Source organism: Dipodomys ordii, unplaced genomic scaffold (genome assembly GCF_000151885.1).
Source record: "Dipodomys ordii isolate 6190 unplaced genomic scaffold, Dord_2.0 Scaffold80, whole genome shotgun sequence".
NCBI lineage: Eukaryota > Metazoa > Chordata > Mammalia > Rodentia > Heteromyidae > Dipodomys > Dipodomys ordii.
Genome location: NW_012267296.1, coordinates 7,839,155 through 7,858,227, shown reverse-complemented (window position 1 = coordinate 7,858,227; position 19,073 = coordinate 7,839,155). Strand labels below are relative to the sequence as shown.

Sequence of the window (19,073 nt, the reverse complement as noted above, 5' to 3'; positions counted from 1 at the left end):
CTACCACTGAGCCACCTTCCCAGCCCAAGTCTCTGGTCTTCTTGTGGTGTTTGGTTTTCCTGTCGCTTGATTGGTTCTTAAGTTTGTTTGAGCAGGCAGAAAAATGTTCTGAGTTACCCAGTATTTTGTGATCCTCCTCCCAGCCTAGTTCAGTGGGAGGGAGATCTGCTTTGAGTATCACAAGAGGGAGATGGCTGTTTCCTCTAGTTTGGAGATGCTGTGATGAGGCTAGGTTCTGGGTAGGATTGAGGCCTTTCAGCAAACAGTAGCTTTTCCCTGAAGGGCTAGCTCCTGAGACACTCACAGAGCCCAGCCTGGAGCCATTCTCAGGGTTTATGTTTACTGAATTTCGATTGATTGTCTAGGCTGCTGTAGGGAGGGGCAGCCTCTGGCTCTGTTTACCCAGTGAAGAAAGTCAATCCTCTGGGGGCGGAGCTCTCTCTGCCTGGGTGGGGTGACTTTCCCCTGGGTGGAGATGAGCCTGGTATGTCAGGTCAGGTTCCTGTGACCTGCTAAATGACTTTTCTTCCAAGGCCTGAGTTAGAGCTAGCTGCTCAGAGGGCCTTTGTCATTATCAAAGAAGGAGATCTCCAGTCATGGGGGAGGGGCGGCCTTCTCTCTGCTTCTTGAGGAGGATGTCAGTGTTCTACTCAGGCCGGAGTGTTGGTTCCTGGGTCGTCTCTGGTCTGGGATCTGCAGGATGAAGATATCTGCTCCTTGTCAGTTCTTGCTGGTGTTGATTAGAATCTGCTCGCCCGCCCCGTCTGGCACCTTTGTCCCAGAATCTCTCTGTAGGTATCCTGGCTACAGCTGCCGCTGCCACTGCAGCTGCCACTACTGGCAAATGCTCAGATCTGTCTCCTTGCCTGGATTTTCCCTATCTGGCTAAACTCTCTGCACTATGATGGCACACTTGGTGTGATTCTCTAGCCTAGGACTGTTCACTGGAACATTAAAGCTGCTTTCTATGCAAGAGCTTGTTCAGCTTCCAGCTTCTCCTCTGCCATCTTCCTCTGAACGCCCTCAGTTTTTGTCCTCTTTATCTGCCTGATCCCCTTTACAAGAGTCTCAGGACTTTCCTGTCCTGGTTGGCTTCAAACTGCAATACTAAGAGTTCAGCTTTCTAAGTAGCTAGAATTACAGGTGTGAGCCACAGTTGCCAGGATTTAAACATAGTTGAAAAAAGGGTTTTTAATTCAACATGTCAGATTATGAATACAATACATCTTGATCCATGTCACCCCTTTCATCATCCTCTCCCATCACTCCCAACGAAGTCCTCCCCGTGATGTATTTGAATTAATTTTTGTATAATGTGTGAGATTCACGTCAAGATCCTTCTCTTCTCCCTCTCCCTTCTCTTTTTTCCCCTTAAAGTTGTGGTTCCATATGTCTTCTCTAATACTAGACCACTATGGAGAGTAAGGGGTACCCAGTTGCTGCAAAATGTGGATGACAAATCTAGCTCTTCCATCTCTCCATGTGGACTCTACTGACACTGAGTTTGGAGGAATTTCAATTCAGATTATACAGTTGAAAATCTTGCCTCTCCATTCCACCTGCTCTAAGATCACCTTGGAAATGGAGTTAAAATATGTCATTACAGCCTTGTAAAGAACTGATAAATTATTCAAGTTTCTAGACATTCACACTGTGAGACCAAAGGAGGATATTCTTAGGAATGGATCACAAAGGCTCAATAGCTGTGTGCATATGGTCATATAAAATATTTTCCAAAATGAACTCCAAGAAATGTCTTTTCTTTATTGCTGTTTTTGTTTTCTTTTTGTCTGGTTTATTCATTTATATGCCTTGGGGAGGGTAAGGGGAGGCACAAAGGTTGTTGGACAAAGGGAGAACAAATGCAGCAGTGATACTGCCTAGACAATATGTTGAAAATGAACTATAAAACTTGTGAGTATGGATGGGAGGGGAAAAACTGGGAGAGAGCAAGGGCAGGGTGACTGTCCAAAAAGAATCATACTCTTTACCTGACTTATGCAATGGTAACTCCTCTGTCCATCACTTTTATAACAATAAAAAAATATAAAAATATGTCACTACAGCCCAGTAAGGAAGACTAATGGACTCTCCAATTGGGTTTTACTGCCATGGGTGAAGATGATTTGGGAGTTATTCTGTGGTGTTTATCTATAACATAGCAGTTATTGTTCAATGTTTTTCTATCTAAGTAAGCTGGTGTTTATATGTTTTATTATAAAGTGCAAGCTTTTGTTACTAGCTTCTTTCATCTGCAACTTCTACCTTTGTGAGTGGTTGTCTTCAACATTCAACCTGTGATACATGAATTAAATACATTTCATCAAACTTACTACTGGGTATGCTTCAAGCTCCATGTCACGTGACAATCCATCTTTCTACACCTTCCAAAGCTACTAATTGTTTGAATTATATATAAAATTCTGTATTTTTAATTGCTCCTTGGTGGAAGTACAAGAGGAAAGTACATCTATTCCATCTTCCTGGAAGTGGAAATTTCTCTTGAATATCCTTTTCACATTTAGATTGGCTAAAGACCCAAGTGCCTTATTATAAAGTATCATCATAGTTTCCTAAAAAACTAGATGAGAGGAAATATTCACTTTCTTTATATTCAGAATTTTATCTTATGTCATTACTTATAGAAACCCTAATTCTTTGCTGGTAGAACTTATTATTTGAATCCTCAATCAACATTCTGATGATAAAATATCAACCATCAGTGAAGAGTTTTTCATCTGGAATTTATATTTTCCATAGCTAGTAGGAAATGAATTTGAAATTGTTCTGACTCTTTTCTTAGTTTCCTTTGATGGGCTGAGAAGACGAATGTTTGGAGTGAGAGGATTAGGGTAATCTTACATATGTCTTCTTGTTGAAATTTATTAACATTGGAATAGAAATTAGATCTGGGACTGTATCCAATTGCTATATTAAGATACCAATACAAATAATTTCCATTATTATATTGTAATCAGAAATAACAGATATATGAATCAGGGAATTCAAAGTAGGAAACTAATAATCTGGTCAAGATCTTTTTTTAAATTTTATTTTATTCTGAAGATTTTGTAGAGAGGTTACAGTTACATGAGTAGGGTAATGAGTACATTACTTGTTGATCATTGTTACTCTTTCCCTTGTTGTTGTCCCACTATTCCTTCCCTGCCTTCCACACTCCTCCCCACTCCATCCACCCCCCTCCCACCTGAAGTTGTAAAGTTCATTTAAAATACATTGTCCTGTGGGTATTGTTGTTGCAAGGCTCAAACACCCTGGGCAGAAAGTCTGTGAAGCCATTTTCTCCAATTAACCACCCCCCAAAAAAGCCACAAGTGGAGCTGTGGCTCAAGTGGTAGAACACTGGCCTTGAGTATAAAAGCTCAAGGGCCTAGGCCTTGAGTCTAAGCCTCAGGATTCACATACACACACAAATTCTTCCTATAGACTCTTTATTTGGCCTCTGAATACAGGCCATGAAGCATGGCTGGTGTAGATTCAGAACCACCACTACCTGCATGGGCACCAATGATGTCCACTGAGCAAATTCCTTTGTCCCCTTTACCATTTCCATGGTTCCTTAGCCAGCTGTGGGGTCTCTTCATCAAGATTTCTTTATGCTACATTTTGTAGAGCAAGAGTAAAAAAAAAAAAGGAAAAAAAACAACCTAAAGTAGAAAATATAATTTTCAAGCAATTTTGAGAAAAAAACTATAGTATCTACAATTTAAGAGATGTTTTCCTTTCTACATAGGTAATGTTATGTAAATGAGAACTTACATAAGAAATGATTTCTCCATATATATGTACATTTTAAATATATTTATGAAATTTATAAAATGAAGGGCCTATATATACAGAGCTATGAAATTGTACCCTATTTAACTTCAAAGTAAAATCTTAAAGAAGTCACAGTAACATGCTATAAAACAGCTAACCTCACCAAATGAAATTGTGTTGCTTTCCTAAGATTACACAATAGATACCAAAAAATTCATGTAATCTTGACAGAGAGTGTCACCATTCATGGAAATGTCAAATAGAGTCTCATTTTGACAAAAAACAGTTCTAAAAATGCATTACCTGGCCAGACTAAAATTTAATCTCTCAGAAGACAGAAAAACACACAAAAACTGACACTCTAAATTAAATTTGATCAACAGGGAAAACTACCCAGTGACACAAAAGTGAGAGGAACCATGAAAATGGGTATTATATAATATTGAAACTTGTAAGAGCAAATGAAGAGAATTCTGGGGGTGAGTCACGCACATATTCTAGACATAAAGAGTCATTTTGGAAAAAACAATTCACAGATAATTGTAATCCACAGACGATTAAAGGAAAGAACATAATGCATCCAATGCAATAAATAATATAGAAAGAGCCATCTAAAAACATAATTTTTTAAAAAAGCAATTACTGCTTAGAGGAAGCTTGCTGGTCAACGTAAGTATAAACTATATGACATGCTTAACAACAGGCATGCATTACCACATACAGCTCTTCATTAAGGGGTTTTGTATGATTTTATTCTGCTATAGCTGACCTTGAACCATGATCTCACAATTTCAGCTTCCTAAGTATTTCTAACGTTTTACCCCCGGAGATAAGTAAGAGAGGAGGTAAGGTGTAGACCTGTTATTGCCATCTTGTTATTACATAGATAGCCCCATAATATTTATAGAAACAGGAATCCAGCAAATAAATCCTCTTTGTATATTTAAGCCCCTGTCAGTTAGGTATCAGCCCTTGTAAACAAACATCCTAATTTTATGTGACTTATGTAACTGTAACCCCCCTGTATATCACCATTATAGTAACAATTTAAAAATCCTAATTAATGCTACAAATACTAAACTATGCTACAAAGCCGTAGTTTAAGATACTGTTAAGTTCAACCTTTGTCTCAGAAATTATGGTATTAGCCCAATTTCTATCTTCAAAATTTAATATGCTTCTTACCACATTATCACTTACTGTCCTTAGTTTCTCTTCTTGCCTTTCCTATCAGGAAGCTCCCAGTTATATTATAAAGTATATTTAAAGTATAAAAGATCGCTCAGACTTGGTTGTTGGCATATTATTTCTTTTCATTCTGATAGTATTTTTTCTTTCAGAGAAAGAGAATAGCTAGAATCAGCTATAAATATCTGTTAAAAAGAGAATGCAAATCAGTAATCATGTGTTTCACAGAAACAATACACATTTCTTATATAAAATGTATCCATTAACAAAAAAATATGTGTTTTACTAGAAACTGGATATTCAGTTGTCATATAGAGTAGCTAAGTCAAAAACACTTTACCAATAAAAAAGCTAATATATCTATGCTTATGATGTACACAAAATGTACCTGAGAGTTTTGAAGCAGGATAAGGCAATGCCTGGCTAACTTAACTTATCCATTAACAGGGAAGTCAGGAAGACAACTGAGTGAAGGATGGACTTAGAAGTTGAAAGTTTCTTTGTACTTGAATAGAGCAAGTTCTAGGATCCATAAGAAACCAGTAGTTAAAGGACATAAAATATTATGAAGAAATTGAAGGAATCTTGAGAATAATGCTTGTTTTATTATTCACTCACTGTCATGTAAGTAGATTAAATCATGCATAGTATAGTACATTTACATTGTTTCAAAGACTCATGAACCAAAATGAACACATTTGCTATTTTAGATTATTTAAATGACTACAGAATGAACTACTTTAGTGTGAATATATTTCTTTTTTCACATATTTTGATTATCATCAGATGCTCAACAGGGTTTCATTCTGACATGTCCACTATGCATAAGGCTGTACCTTAGTTAGACGCACCTCCTCCATCAATCCCCTCATTTTCCTTTCTCCACTTCATACACCAATGCCACCAGTTTCACTGTTCCATTTTCACAAACAGACATAAATGTTGACTGCATTCACCCTCCTTTACTTTGTTAAGGTATCGTGTAAAAATGCTGATCAGAAATTTTACTAAGGGGTTGGGAGATGGAAAGCATAAAATAAGCTAAAGTAGAAGAGATTAAAAAGAAGTGGCCAGTGGAGAATAAATTTTTCCTGATTCTGTAAATTTGTCCTAGAATTTGTCTTGTTTATCTTGTTATATGAAGAGTTGTATCATCAGATTTCAAATGCATTTCTGTGTACAGATGTTATATAATTTTACATACCTACATATGTGACTTCTAAGTCTTAAGCTAAATTTCTTTTATGCTATTGGATTCAAAGCCTAAAAGAATTCTATCAGTACTTAGAGACTAAGATATCAGTTATTCCTTACTGCAGAAAACATACTCACCTTACGTAACTTGCAGATAAATACATCCTCCTGATTTAAGCCTGAAAAATACTGTGTTTGCATACTCATTTTCTTGAATTTCTTTACTGATACAAGTATCAGGAGAGAAATCTAAGTGATAAACATATTACGGTTCAGGTAATATTAAGGAAATTGTATAACCAAGCAGTATGCTGAAACACTTGTCACACCTGGCTCCTGAACAATGTATAGAATGCTCAGTGAGTTCAGCAATTAGCTGTATGTGATAAAAAATAAAAGCAAACAGCTTTTTATATCTATAAATGACCAAGCAAGTTCAAGTGTAAAAGGTTAGAAAGTCGAAGCTATTTTATTTAGTACCCAGAAAAACGCCAGTAGTTGAACATGATTTCTTGGAAATTCTTGCTCACAGTTTTAACAAGAACAAAAATAAATATAATTTATGTCATCTTTGGCATGTAGTAAATTCAAAATGATAGACATTTCTTTAGCAGCACTGTGAGAGAAAAGAACACTGTAAAATGCCCTACTGGATTTGATTTTACATGATGAGAAATGTAGTACAATTAATGAAAATGTCAATATCAAAGGAATAGTGCCTTAAAGAAAATATTTATAAAGTAAAAGATGGCATAAAATCTATAATAGTCAGAAAAACAAAATACAGTTATCTGAACACTGGGGTCCTTTTTGTTAATTTATAGCTTCTGGACTTTGAGTACACATGAAGCAAATTACACACATTTAATATTTAAAACCATTTCTGTCTTGAGAAATGCAATGAAATACAAGTGACTATACTTCTACATCAGAAAATAAGTATAGGAATTTGAAAGTGCTTGGGAAATATTGGCAAACCATGTTTTTCTTGTAAATGTGGCTATAGCAAACTGTGCTCTCTTTCTTTAACACCTATGTGAACTACCAGAAACAGTATCTCCTGCTTCCAACAAAATAAAACATAGAAAAAGTATACTTTTCTCTTTATTGTGTATAATGAAATTCAAAATAGGATAAATGCTCATTTCCAATCCATGTTGGCATTTGTATATTTAATGGATATTACATGTATAACCTTAAAAATGGCAGTATCTCTAAGCTGATTTCCTGGTGTCAAAATAATGTTATTACACTAAAAATACTTTTTGGCTATAAGTAGTATAATTTTCCAAGGGAATGAACTTAACAAGATAAATCAAATGCAACTGAGCAATATTAGTTGAGAGAAAAGAAAATAAGCCAATACCTAACTGGCCACACAATGTCAATTATTAAAAAGCAAATGCAGGACATGCAAATCAGTTTCCATAATTTGACAAAGATTTTCTATTGTTAATGAAACTTGACAAACACAGAGTCTCACACAGACACACACACAGACACACACACACAGACATACACACACACACACACACTGATTTAGCTAAAATTTTTTGGTAGCCAATAAATGAAAGGTGAATAATTTCCCACTTTAATAAGCCCGAATTTCTGATTTGTATTTTTCCTTTATATATTTCTTCATATTTCAAAGAAAGCAATGTCTATATTTTAAAACTTATTATAACTGACAATATTTTCCTATGTACTAGAAACCAAAAATAATTTTATGTGAGATCAAGTATTATCACTTAATTCAAATCCCATGTAAGACCAAAATGAGGAACAGAGCATTATGAACATAATATATAATGTGAATATAAATGTTAATACATTCCTGCATAGGAAGGAATATAGTATATTATTGATTTATAATTTTACAACCAAAAATCTCTGCATAAGCTTTGAAATAAAAAAAATCTGAGTTTAATTTCAGTTGGCCAATTTATATTTATTATGGATTCGTCTTATGAAAAAAAAACATTGTGATAAACAGGATCTCTAAGTTTTGGAATCTATACAATGGTGTGGAAATTTGGGATCCACAGGTGGTGGTATACATACAAAGTTTCTAGTCTTTCATTGATCAATACAAAGGAGAGGAAAGGTAAATATTTTATGTTATAAATCATATGCCAAACAAGAATACAGACAAATATGGGGTTCACAATACCATATAAAGAAACAGCAACAAAGCCCTGCCTTCCTCTACACCACTTGTTGTATAAATTCATCATGATTAAAAAGCTTGGAAGAGTTTCAGGGAAAATACAGACTGACAAGTAGAAAGGAAGTAACTGTACAGAGAAGAAACAGTTTATTGGATACTCTTACCCTTGGACCTACTAAGTTTCTTATCCAGAAAATGTTAATATTAATTGCATTTAAAATTATTCTGTTTATTAAAACTGATGAAAAGTCCAATAAGCAGAAACTCATGTGTTTAATGGACTTTCTAAGCCACTCATAGCACAGAGTGAATTAATAAGACAGCTTTCCTTTTCACCTTTTTAGCTGAAAAGACCTCTTCTGAGAGAATAGAAGTCTTTTGGGAGCACTGACTCCTTCTAGGGCTAGGTTAAGCCTTCATGAAGTAGTCAGGTGCTCACAGAATAGGATGAGGGTTTTTTAAGCAAGAAGGAAAAGAATTATAAATTTTAAACTGTAATTTTTCTAGTGGTCCTTAGGGTACAAGGTAAGTGTTTCTTTTCTTCATAGTCAAATAGCCTCTTATTGTTAGGATAATATTCAATCACTATGAATAAGATTTTCTGGGCAGTCTTTTAGCTTGATAGATGCCAAGCCTCTATTCTTAAGTTTATGGCTTGCCTAACATGTAATTCCTTTGTGCTGGGCAGAGAGGCTATTAAAAATGTTTCACTAAGTTTAACTACCAATGGCAAAAACTACAACAAATAATTGTTTAAACATTCCAACATTGGATCTTCATGAAAGAATGAACTACTGTTTTAGCCTGCCTATAAGGTCATAATCATCAGCAGTGCATTTTTATTTTCTTGCAAAGGGTTTTCTGAGTTTATTTATGGTAGTTTGTACACAGTTAACTGATAGTCCATCTGAACAAACATGTTTCCTTTAAGAAAAATAAGGACAATATCTTCTCCCTTCCAAAACAATTTTAAAAAGCCCCTCAAACTATTTAGAAAAGAAAACCAAAGCAAAATGATTGTTCATGAAAATAGAGTATTCTTAAGCCTTAGAGAAAGGTTTGTTTCTACTGGTCACTCATTTTGACAAGCTCTTTTAAAAAATGCCCATTAAATCCTGTATTTATTACATCCTTTTTTTTTCTAGCCAAAAAGATGACTGGGCAACCCTCTATAAAATGATGGTGTAGTCTGAAGCTTTCACTTAGTTTGTGCCTCTACTACTTTTGTTAGTCTGGAGAATTTGACTTGTTCCAGCAGAAAACTCTCACAATTACTGGGTACACCTACTGGTGTACTGTGTCTTTTATACATTGGCAACCTTCACTGGGTGATGAGGAATGGTGCTACTTATTCATTTCCATAATGTTCCTTTCACAACAGGATTCTATGGCATGACTCTTTGAGCAAGCTAAATGAAAACTAATGAAGATCATCTATTTTTAAAGTACTACTTATAGAAAAGAATTAAAGGCTATTTTGTGATCATATTTTCATTTTTCAATTTATTTTGCCTAATCTTTTTTGTTGCTGTTGTTGTTGGTGGTCGTGCAGCTTGAACTCTGGCCTGGGTGCTGTCCCTGAGATCTTCAGCTCAAGGCAAGCACTCTACCACTTGAGCCACAGCGCCACTTCTGGTTTTCTGGTGGTTAATTGGAGATAAGAGTGAAGGACTTTCCTGCCTGGGCTGGCTTTGAACTGTGATCCTCAGATCTGAGCCTCCTGAGTAGCTAGGATTACAGGTGTGAGCCACCAGTGCCTGGCCTATTTCCCCTAATCTTATTATTTATAAAGCACACATGGATGGAAGTGGCGATGTGGCGCAAGCGGTAGAGCGCTTGCCTTGAGCTGAAGAACTGAGGGACAGTGCCCAAGCTCCACAACCAACCAAAAAAAATAAATAAAAAAATTAAAAAAAATTAAAAGCACACATGGAAATAGCATCCTGAAAACTTGATCAAAACTGTATCTGAGTATGACAAATCAACTCTGGTAGGAAGAAGCACAAGTAAGATAAATAATGACAGGATGAAAACAACTCAAAATATGTGGACACAAACTAACACATGCAAGTACTTGTAATAAAGTAAGGGAAGAGTCAAATTGGAACATAAAAGCCACAAGGTATACATCTAACTAATTTTAAGCAATATTACCATGTGGCATTATGTGTTTCTATGTCTCCCAGTTATTTCAAAAAGACACCTCAAAGTAAGAATACTTATTTTAGATCACACTCAGGAAACATATCTTTGTGCATGGAATATAGATCACATACATTGTAATGAGAATATATATAGGTTCCTTTATTAAATACCAAAGTTACATGTCTCCTAGCCTAAATGATATAATTAATTTTCTCTGAACTAAGTAAAATAAAACACACAGAAAACAGTACACCTAGCACACACAAGTAATTCACTATGTTCACTAAACAAAACTGAGATATCTTCCAGTTTACATTCATGAATGCTTTCTGTCAGTAGCAGTAGTAATGGTATTTTCCTCAACAACACAAAGTTTTTTTTTTATTTTAGCATTTAGAGAAAATGATACATATTACACAGTGGTTCTGAATCATAGAATTAGTAAGACCAATTTGGCCAAGTATTTATCTCATTATAAATATGATTTAATGTGCTCATTTTTCACATATTAGTTCCTATTTAAAATGTTAATCTTCTTGAAGTATAACTATTATGTAGCATCATCTAATATTGACTGAAATACATTATACTATGTCATATGTGCTATGTGCACATGTTCACTATAGCAAAACTTCACTATATTACCATAGGAGTCAAGGTAGATCAATATGCCACACTGTCGCCCGATATGGAAGTCAGAAATAGAACAGTGTAGCTCCACTTAAAAGGGAACATGACAATTAAATCCAATTGGTTAAATTCAAAATCAGCTTACACATCACCAAGATAGTGTCAACACCATCTATTTTGTTTTCAAAAGCATATCTATCATCTATTTAACAGATTACAACACCAACATATATCCTTTGGGTAAAAAAATCTTCACAATCCCATTAGATGCAAAATGTTAGAAGCTTTATGGAAATTTTCACTAGACTAGGCCACTTATGGATAATATACAGGTCTGTCTGCACACATTATTCGTGATCTAATTCTTATATTAAACTTTGGCACCAACCATATCAGGAGTTCATATATTAGCACAAATGTATTGTGCTCTGTGACCAAACTACTATGACTAAAAGTTAGGAATTACAGAGGAACAAATGAATGGAGTCCTTTGCTGTGCACAACAATTTTCTATAGTACTTTTTTCTCTTTAAAAAGAAGCCTTTCCTTTAGGATCTGGTGTTAAAAACACTGGCACTGCTTAGCACTATACTATAAGCATCTTGAATGATTCCCTAAACCATGACTGTATGAAAACAAAAAAAACCTAACAGGAAATTTATTTGGAAGGAATTTTAGAAGTCAGTGTGCAGAAGAGTTAAGACCTTGTGGACACGAATTTTATCCTTAAATAAACAATCGGACATTATGGCAAAACAACAAGTATGAATATTGTGAACCTGCATAAGTTTTGTTTAATCTGATTCCCCCTAAAAAAGGGGGCTTAAACAGAATATTCAAGTAATATAGCAGAAAACAGTGCCTTTGATAGGCAAAAAAGCCACACATTTAGTTTTCTCTTCTTCCAGGTAGCTGAGGAATACTGTAAATCTTACAAGCCAGTTGATGTTCGCTTTTTCATGCTCCGTCGCTGAGCTAAGCTTGAAGCAGCAACAGGCTCCAGGACTGGTTGAAAAGTCTTGTGCGTCAGGACAGAAAATGCTGCAACCACTGTTTCCTGTCATAATGAGGAAACATCATACACTGAATAACAACCTCTGGAGGTGAAAAATCTTCTACATTGTATCATGAAATATTTATGTAAAACAAAACCTTTTCCCAAAAAGATAAGATACAGGTGCTGCCTTTAGAAATTAACACCTCAGTATTAAATATTTTTCACTACATAGCATTTTTTTTACAAAAAATTGTTACAATATTGAATTTAAATGTACTTCAATGCCTTTGAATTCAGGAACTGGTACTAATGTTTATAAAAAAGTATTTTGTTTGCATATAAAACTTGCATTTAGTCTACTTTTATCTCCAGCTATAAATAAGATGTTAGTAATAACCCCCTCTACCAGAGTAGAGGAAAGGAGAATTACTTAACTATCATAGCAATAATGGTTACTTTATGTATTAAGTATTTAGAAGGCACATAAAAGTAGATTTTCTTTTTACCGAAACAACTCGTGATGCATCATTACTGTCTGTCTGGTCATTTGCCAACTGGTCTCTATGGGTTATCCAAGAATGCTTTAATACTTGTTCAGTAGTATATCGTTGATGAGGGTCCATATGAAGCATGTGGGAAAGCAAATCCTAAATGAAAATGAAAAAAAAATAGTAATAAACATACTGTTTCACATTTTCTCAAACTATGAAAGTATAAACAGGTGTAATCTGATTTTTGTTTTAATTCTGGTACTAGAGCATGAAGTCAGAGCACCTGGGAGCTGCCCCTAAGCTTTTATGCTTTAGGCTGGTACTCTATCACTTGAGCTACACCTCCACTTCCAGCACTTTGTTGGTTAATTGGAGAAAAGTATCTCACAGGCTTTTCTGCTTGGGCTGGCTCCAAAAAAAGGCCCTCATATCTCAGCCCTCTGAGTAGTTAGAATTACAGGTGTGAGCCACAGGCACTCAGCTGTTACCTGTTTATTTTATATACCTGCATATTTAACTGTCAAAACATAATCTTGAAATAGATTTTTCACAGTAAAATTATATTTATTTTAAAATTTAATTAAAAATAATAACGCCAAACCTGTAAGGAATGGAATGATGTCAGTGATCACTGGAAGGAAAAAAAATGTAAAGTGGCAATAGTTATCCTGGAATCTGTTAAATGGTCAAGAAGAGAAGGAGCTATTGAGCATTGCTGGTAAACGGGGCTCTAAGGTATGTAAGGGTATGTATATATAGACATAGCACAGAATGGAAAGTTACATATAATTAATTCACTAACATATTAACATATTAAATCCTCTAACATATCAAAGAACATAAACCATAAATATGTTAGCAACTAGATGCTAGGATGATAATGGTCATGTTTTCCATTAACGTAGATATGTATATGATTATTTTGATATCTGTTACACTAAGAGCAATTTGAATGCATAGTACAAACACAGATTTAAATATGTTAAATTACATAGTATTTTAAACTATTTACTATACTTTAGAGAAAGCTCTGCTTAACAAGTATTTCCTAATATTCTAATATTCTTTCAATATGAAAAACATGAAACTAAGAATTTTAAATACTAATATCAGATTGTAAAGATTACTGTAATTTGTTGAAACTAAGGGAATAGGACTGCTAAATAAAAGTCAGTTTAGAAAAGATCAGATATATGCCCATCCAGAATTTTATATGGTGTCAATATATATTTATATACCTTTCAAAACCAAAGGTAAATACAACTCAGAATAAAAAAGAAGTTATTTCATGAGGATAATAGAAACAGTCAAGAAGAAAAGCTCCTGAATATTCATGAAGAAACAGCACTAAAGTTATTTCTTTTTTTCCTTTATGTTTTAGTTTCGGTCCCCTTTATCTTGTATATAAGTTTATCTGATCCATGGAAGGGAAAGAGAATCACAGAAACAGCAGGACAAAGGATAAACTAATGCAACAATGTACTCACTTGACACTATGTTGGAAATGAACAATACAACTATGGAGGGAGGGCAATGAGGAGGGCTAAGCTGGAGAAAATGAGGGAAGGGGTAAGTGTTTAAAAAGAAATGTACTCATTATCTTACTTATGTAACTGTAACTTCCCCCCATTAATTACATTTACAATAAAGATAAGAAAGAAACAGAGCAAGAAAATTCATGAAGCAAAAACATTAGACTGCAAAGAGGAGTAGGTTTATATGTCATTATAGATATTACAGATAAAGTGAGAAAGGAGATATTAACTAGAGTGTGTACAAAGATTTTCAGGGTGACAAAAATTTTATTTAAAAAATCTTTATGCCAATAGAGTAAAAATGGACAAATTCCTTAAAGGAAAAGAAGTCAAAGATCACTCAAGAACAAAGATTAAACAGCCACACATTTACTTAAGAAATTAAATTGATACCTAAAAGTTTACAAAAGAAGAAAATACGAGTCCAGACAGTTTCAATGATTAGTGCTAACAAATATTCAAGAATACTAACCCGTTTTCACTGTATTTGATGTTGGTATAATTTGGGGAGGGTAAGTAAAAAACAAATTGTTTAAATAGGAATACGGGTGGACCCATTGCCACAATGAGATGTACAAGACATTATGTCGAAAAACGAACTTTACAATGTTGGCAGGGGTGGAGGGGAGTGTAGTAGAGATGGGAGGGCAGGGATGGTAGGGGAAAAACAAAGGAGGAGGCAACAATGTTTGATAAGAAACGTACTCATTACCTTGCCCATGTAATTGTAACCCCTCTGTAAGGTATTTTCACAATAAAAACTTATTTAAAAAATAGTAACTCCAGGAGAGGAATATGGTAGAACAGAGACACCCAGTATTTTACTGCACCACCACCAATCCCACACAATACATTATGTATCTGGATGACTTCAATGAGAGGTTGGTGGCATGGAAAGCATGAGAATGCAACAATTCATTGTAGACAGACACCAGGTAGAAACCAGAAATACTGACTTTTAGATTTGCATAAAAACAACAGGAAAACTGACTCCTCCATCAGTGGGGCTTTAAATAAAAAGAAAAAAAGGCTTAGTGTGTTCTGAAAGCACACAATCTGAAACTTTGCAAAGCCACAGTCCAAGACAGAAGATCCAAAACAGGCTATATAGGGAGATGTTTGAGAAGGGGCCCTCTGTGTTTTCAAGCCTGCTCACAGGTGCCATGGTGGAGAATAATTAATGGTAAAAGAGGTCTTACAGGCCAGGGGCCAGTGGCTCAGGCCTGTAATCTTAGCTACTCAGGACACTGAAATCTGAGGATCATGGTTCAAAACCAGCCCAGGCAGGAAACTCTGTGAGACTCTTATCTCCAATAAACCAGTAGAAAACCCAAGTGGCATTGTGGTTCAAGTGGTAGAGCCCTCACCTAGAGCTGAAAAGCACAGAGACAGTGCCCACACCCAGATTTCAAGTCCTATGACCACCCCCCCGCCCAACACATACACAAAGAGGTCTTCCAGTCAAGCCTTTAAGCAGGGGAAAGCCAGAGATTAAGTGACCAAATGAGCCAAAAATCATTGTGGGCCCAGGAAACTAGTTGGGGCCTGGATAGAGGCTTTCCAATACAGGTTTACCTAGGTGGGAAGTGTGGCATCACTGCATATGGAAGCACTGTAGCAGAACTTCTGAAAAGTGGAGAAAGACTAGCTGACATGTGTACTAGGATGAAGACCAGTACTGCAAGATAGGGACACAAATATCATTTTTTTCTTTCTTGCTATTGTTTCTAACGTATTTATAATGTACCGTGTGATTTTTTTTGTTTCTATGTTCCTCCCCCACGGTATAACCTGTTTTCACTGTATTTGATGTTGGTGCCTTGCATCTTGTATATATACACTTCTCTAATTCGGGAGGGGAAGGGAAAAAACAAAATGCTTAAATAAGGATACAAGTTAACTCATTTTAACAATGAGATGTACAAAACACTATGTTGAAAATGAACTTTACAACTTGGGGGGGGTAGTTGTGGAGGTGAGAAGGGAAGGGATGGTAGGGGAAAACAAAGAAGGAGGTAACAATGCTCAATAGGAAATGTACTCATTACCTTGCTCATGTAACTGCAACCCCTCTGTACAGCATTTTTACAATAAAAAACGTAAAAAAGAAAAAAGAAAACAATGAGGAGTTCCACAAGAGGGGAGAAAGAAGAGATTTATCAATAACCTAGATTATTTAAAATGCCTCTGCTACCATGTGAAGTGTTATATAAAGCAGAGAAACTGTAATTGAATAAATATCTAATGAAATAAAAATTACACTCTCTGCCAACATGGGAAAAAAAAGACCACCTGTACTGCAATGAAGGATCACTCAGTGACACATGCCTTGCTCTACCAGTGAAGACTGTTGTAACACGACTGATTTCTAGACTCAGAAAGCTCAAGACATTTTGTGGAAACAGAGTATGTTCAGGCATTTTTTCATACCCATGATAGCATAACCCATGATTAGTTGTATGGAGACATACAACTAATGGGTCTCTGGACTCAGGATACAAGAGCAGTGTGGGAGTGGCCCCTGTCCTCAGTCATAGATACATAGAATGCTGGCAGGAATTCAGCCTAGCAGTGGTCATAATACTGCACACTACTGTGAAAAAAAAAACAGGGTTGGGCTTAGCCTCAAAACAGCCCTTTCTAGTATAACCTGTTTTGATCTCAGAGAGAAAACAATGCAATACCTACTTGCCTTGAGCAGCAAGTAAATTGCAATATGGTTAAGTCTGTGGGAAAACAAAACATTGCTATTTCATATTCTCTTAAAAAGAAATATTTTCTGGACATAAAGTATTTGAATATTTTAAAATTATTATCCTTAATTAGTTGTAAAAAGGAGTTGTCATTTAACAATACAATACACTTTGATCAGTTACCTCTTTCGGATATTTTATCCTTAAAATACTTTTATCTCACTCTGTATGTTATCCCTTAACATTCTTACACTTTTATCTCACATACTTTCCCTGCTTTCTTATTTCTTCCCTTTATTATATTCTCATTTTTTATTACAGAATACATGTAAATTTAATAATTTTAAATTAAGTTTATTTATAAGTACTCCAGCTCCCTTATTAGGGATGTAGCTGATATTTCCAATGCATTTTTTAACTACATGTTAATATCTGGCTTGTTTTTTAACTGATGTATTCATTACTGCTTTTTCTCCTCTGGGGGTACAACAGAAAGCTGCCCACTAAGACCCTCTCCTTTCCAACACACATGCAAATTGCAATGCAGAGGCACAAGAAATATGTAAAAGCAAGACAATATAACTACTCCAAAGTATCTAACTCTTCAGCAGTCAGATCAAAACATAGCGAAAACTCTGGACAATAGGTAGTTTATGAACAGGACTCCAATTACCCAGAAAATAACAAGAACTTACAAATTAGATTGTACCAAATTAAAGTTCCTGCATAGAAAAACAAACAACAAGCATAAATAAAAACATAACACAAAGCAAAAAAAAACCCACAATGATCAGAACTCTGACAACCCACAGAATTGGAGAAAATCTTTGACAGCTATTCAAAAAATCCTTGATAGCTATTCTGGATTAATATCCCCAAATATAGAAAGAGCTAAAATTTAAACAGTAAAATAACAAACTAATACATGGGCAAAGGATTTGAACAGACAGTTCTCAGAAGTAGAAATGAAAATGGCTAATAAACACATAAAGAAATGTTTAACATCTGAACTATGAAGTAAATCACAATCAAAACCACAGATAGAAAAATATTCTGATAAAATTCAACATTCTTTCCTAGCAATCTGGAAGCAGCTATGCATAGAAGTATCCTATGTGTACACAACAAACCCATAGGTAAACTATACTGCATGGGAAAAAATTTTGAAAAAAATTGCTCTAAAAATTAAGAATGAGACAAATTTTTTCAATGTTCGCCATTCTTGTTAACTAGAGAATTTAGGGCAATAAATAAAGGGCTTATAAAGAGGAAAGTAGGAAGCCAAATTATCCTAGTTTGCTGATAGTCCTCTATAATTAAAAGACACTACTATACTAGAAGACTCTTACAATTCATGGACAAATTCAGCAAAATAAAATGATATAAAACTAACATAAAAAAGTAGCTTTTGTATATACTAATAATAAACTAACTGGGAAACTGAAAATCAGGGAAAAATATTAGCAATAGTTTTAAAAATACTTAGGAGTCAAATATAATAAAGGACTTGTAAGTACTCAGTAATGAAAATTACAAAACACTAAAGAAATTAAAAAAGACATTAGGGATGGATAGATCTCAATGAATTTAGAGAATTAACATTTTTACATGAACATATTATCAAAAGTAACCTACATATTCTATACAATCTCTATCACAATTCCACTGACATTCTTCATAGGAAATGATACTCAAATTTTTGTATGGAAGCACAAAAGATGCCAAACAGACAAGGCAATATTGATTGAAAAGAGTAATGCTGGAAGTTATCACAATACTTGGCTTCAAAACATACCAGGAGCCAAAGTATTCATGCTAGTATTATACTAGCATGAAAATGACAGATAAGTACAAGTTGTTATGTCGAAAACGAACTTTATCAAGAAAATGTGGTATATACACACAATGGAATTCTATGCCTCCATCAGAAAGAATGACATTGCCCCATTTGTTAGGAAATGGAAAAACTTGGAAAAAATTATGTTAAGTGAAGTAAGCCAGGCCCAAAGAAACATAGGTCCCATGGTTTCCCTTATTTGTAATATCTAGTATATGTATGAGTCAAGCGGAAAAGGTCAGATAATGTGATGTCAGGAAAATGAACGGTTAGATGTGTATTTTAATGTTTTTTTCTTTCATGCATGTGTTTCTAACACATTTATAAGATTATCTCTTTGTTGCTTTGTAGGTCCCTCCCCCACAGTATAACCCCTGCTTTCACTATATTTGATGTCAGTATAACTTGTGGAGGAG

The 19,073-nt window shown here is 34.9% G+C and overlaps 1 protein-coding gene across 2 annotated transcripts in view; it reads right to left on the bottom strand.

Annotated features, from left to right (window-relative positions):
• Nucleotides 1-10,609: 10,609 nt before the first annotated feature.
• Rps6ka6 (ribosomal protein S6 kinase, 90kDa, polypeptide 6) overlaps nucleotides 10,610-19,073 on the bottom strand; it is a 137,827-nt gene continuing 129,363 nt past the window's right edge. For both annotated transcript variants that reach the window (XM_013025008.1, XM_013025007.1), the window contains 2 exons: nucleotides 12,608-12,748; nucleotides 10,610-12,161 (listed from right to left, as the gene is read on the bottom strand). In XM_013025008.1, coding sequence (XP_012880462.1) covers nucleotides 12,036-12,161; nucleotides 12,608-12,748 — 267 coding nt within the window. In that variant the 3' untranslated portion in view covers nucleotides 10,610-12,035. The remainder of the gene's footprint in view (nucleotides 12,162-12,607; nucleotides 12,749-19,073) is intronic.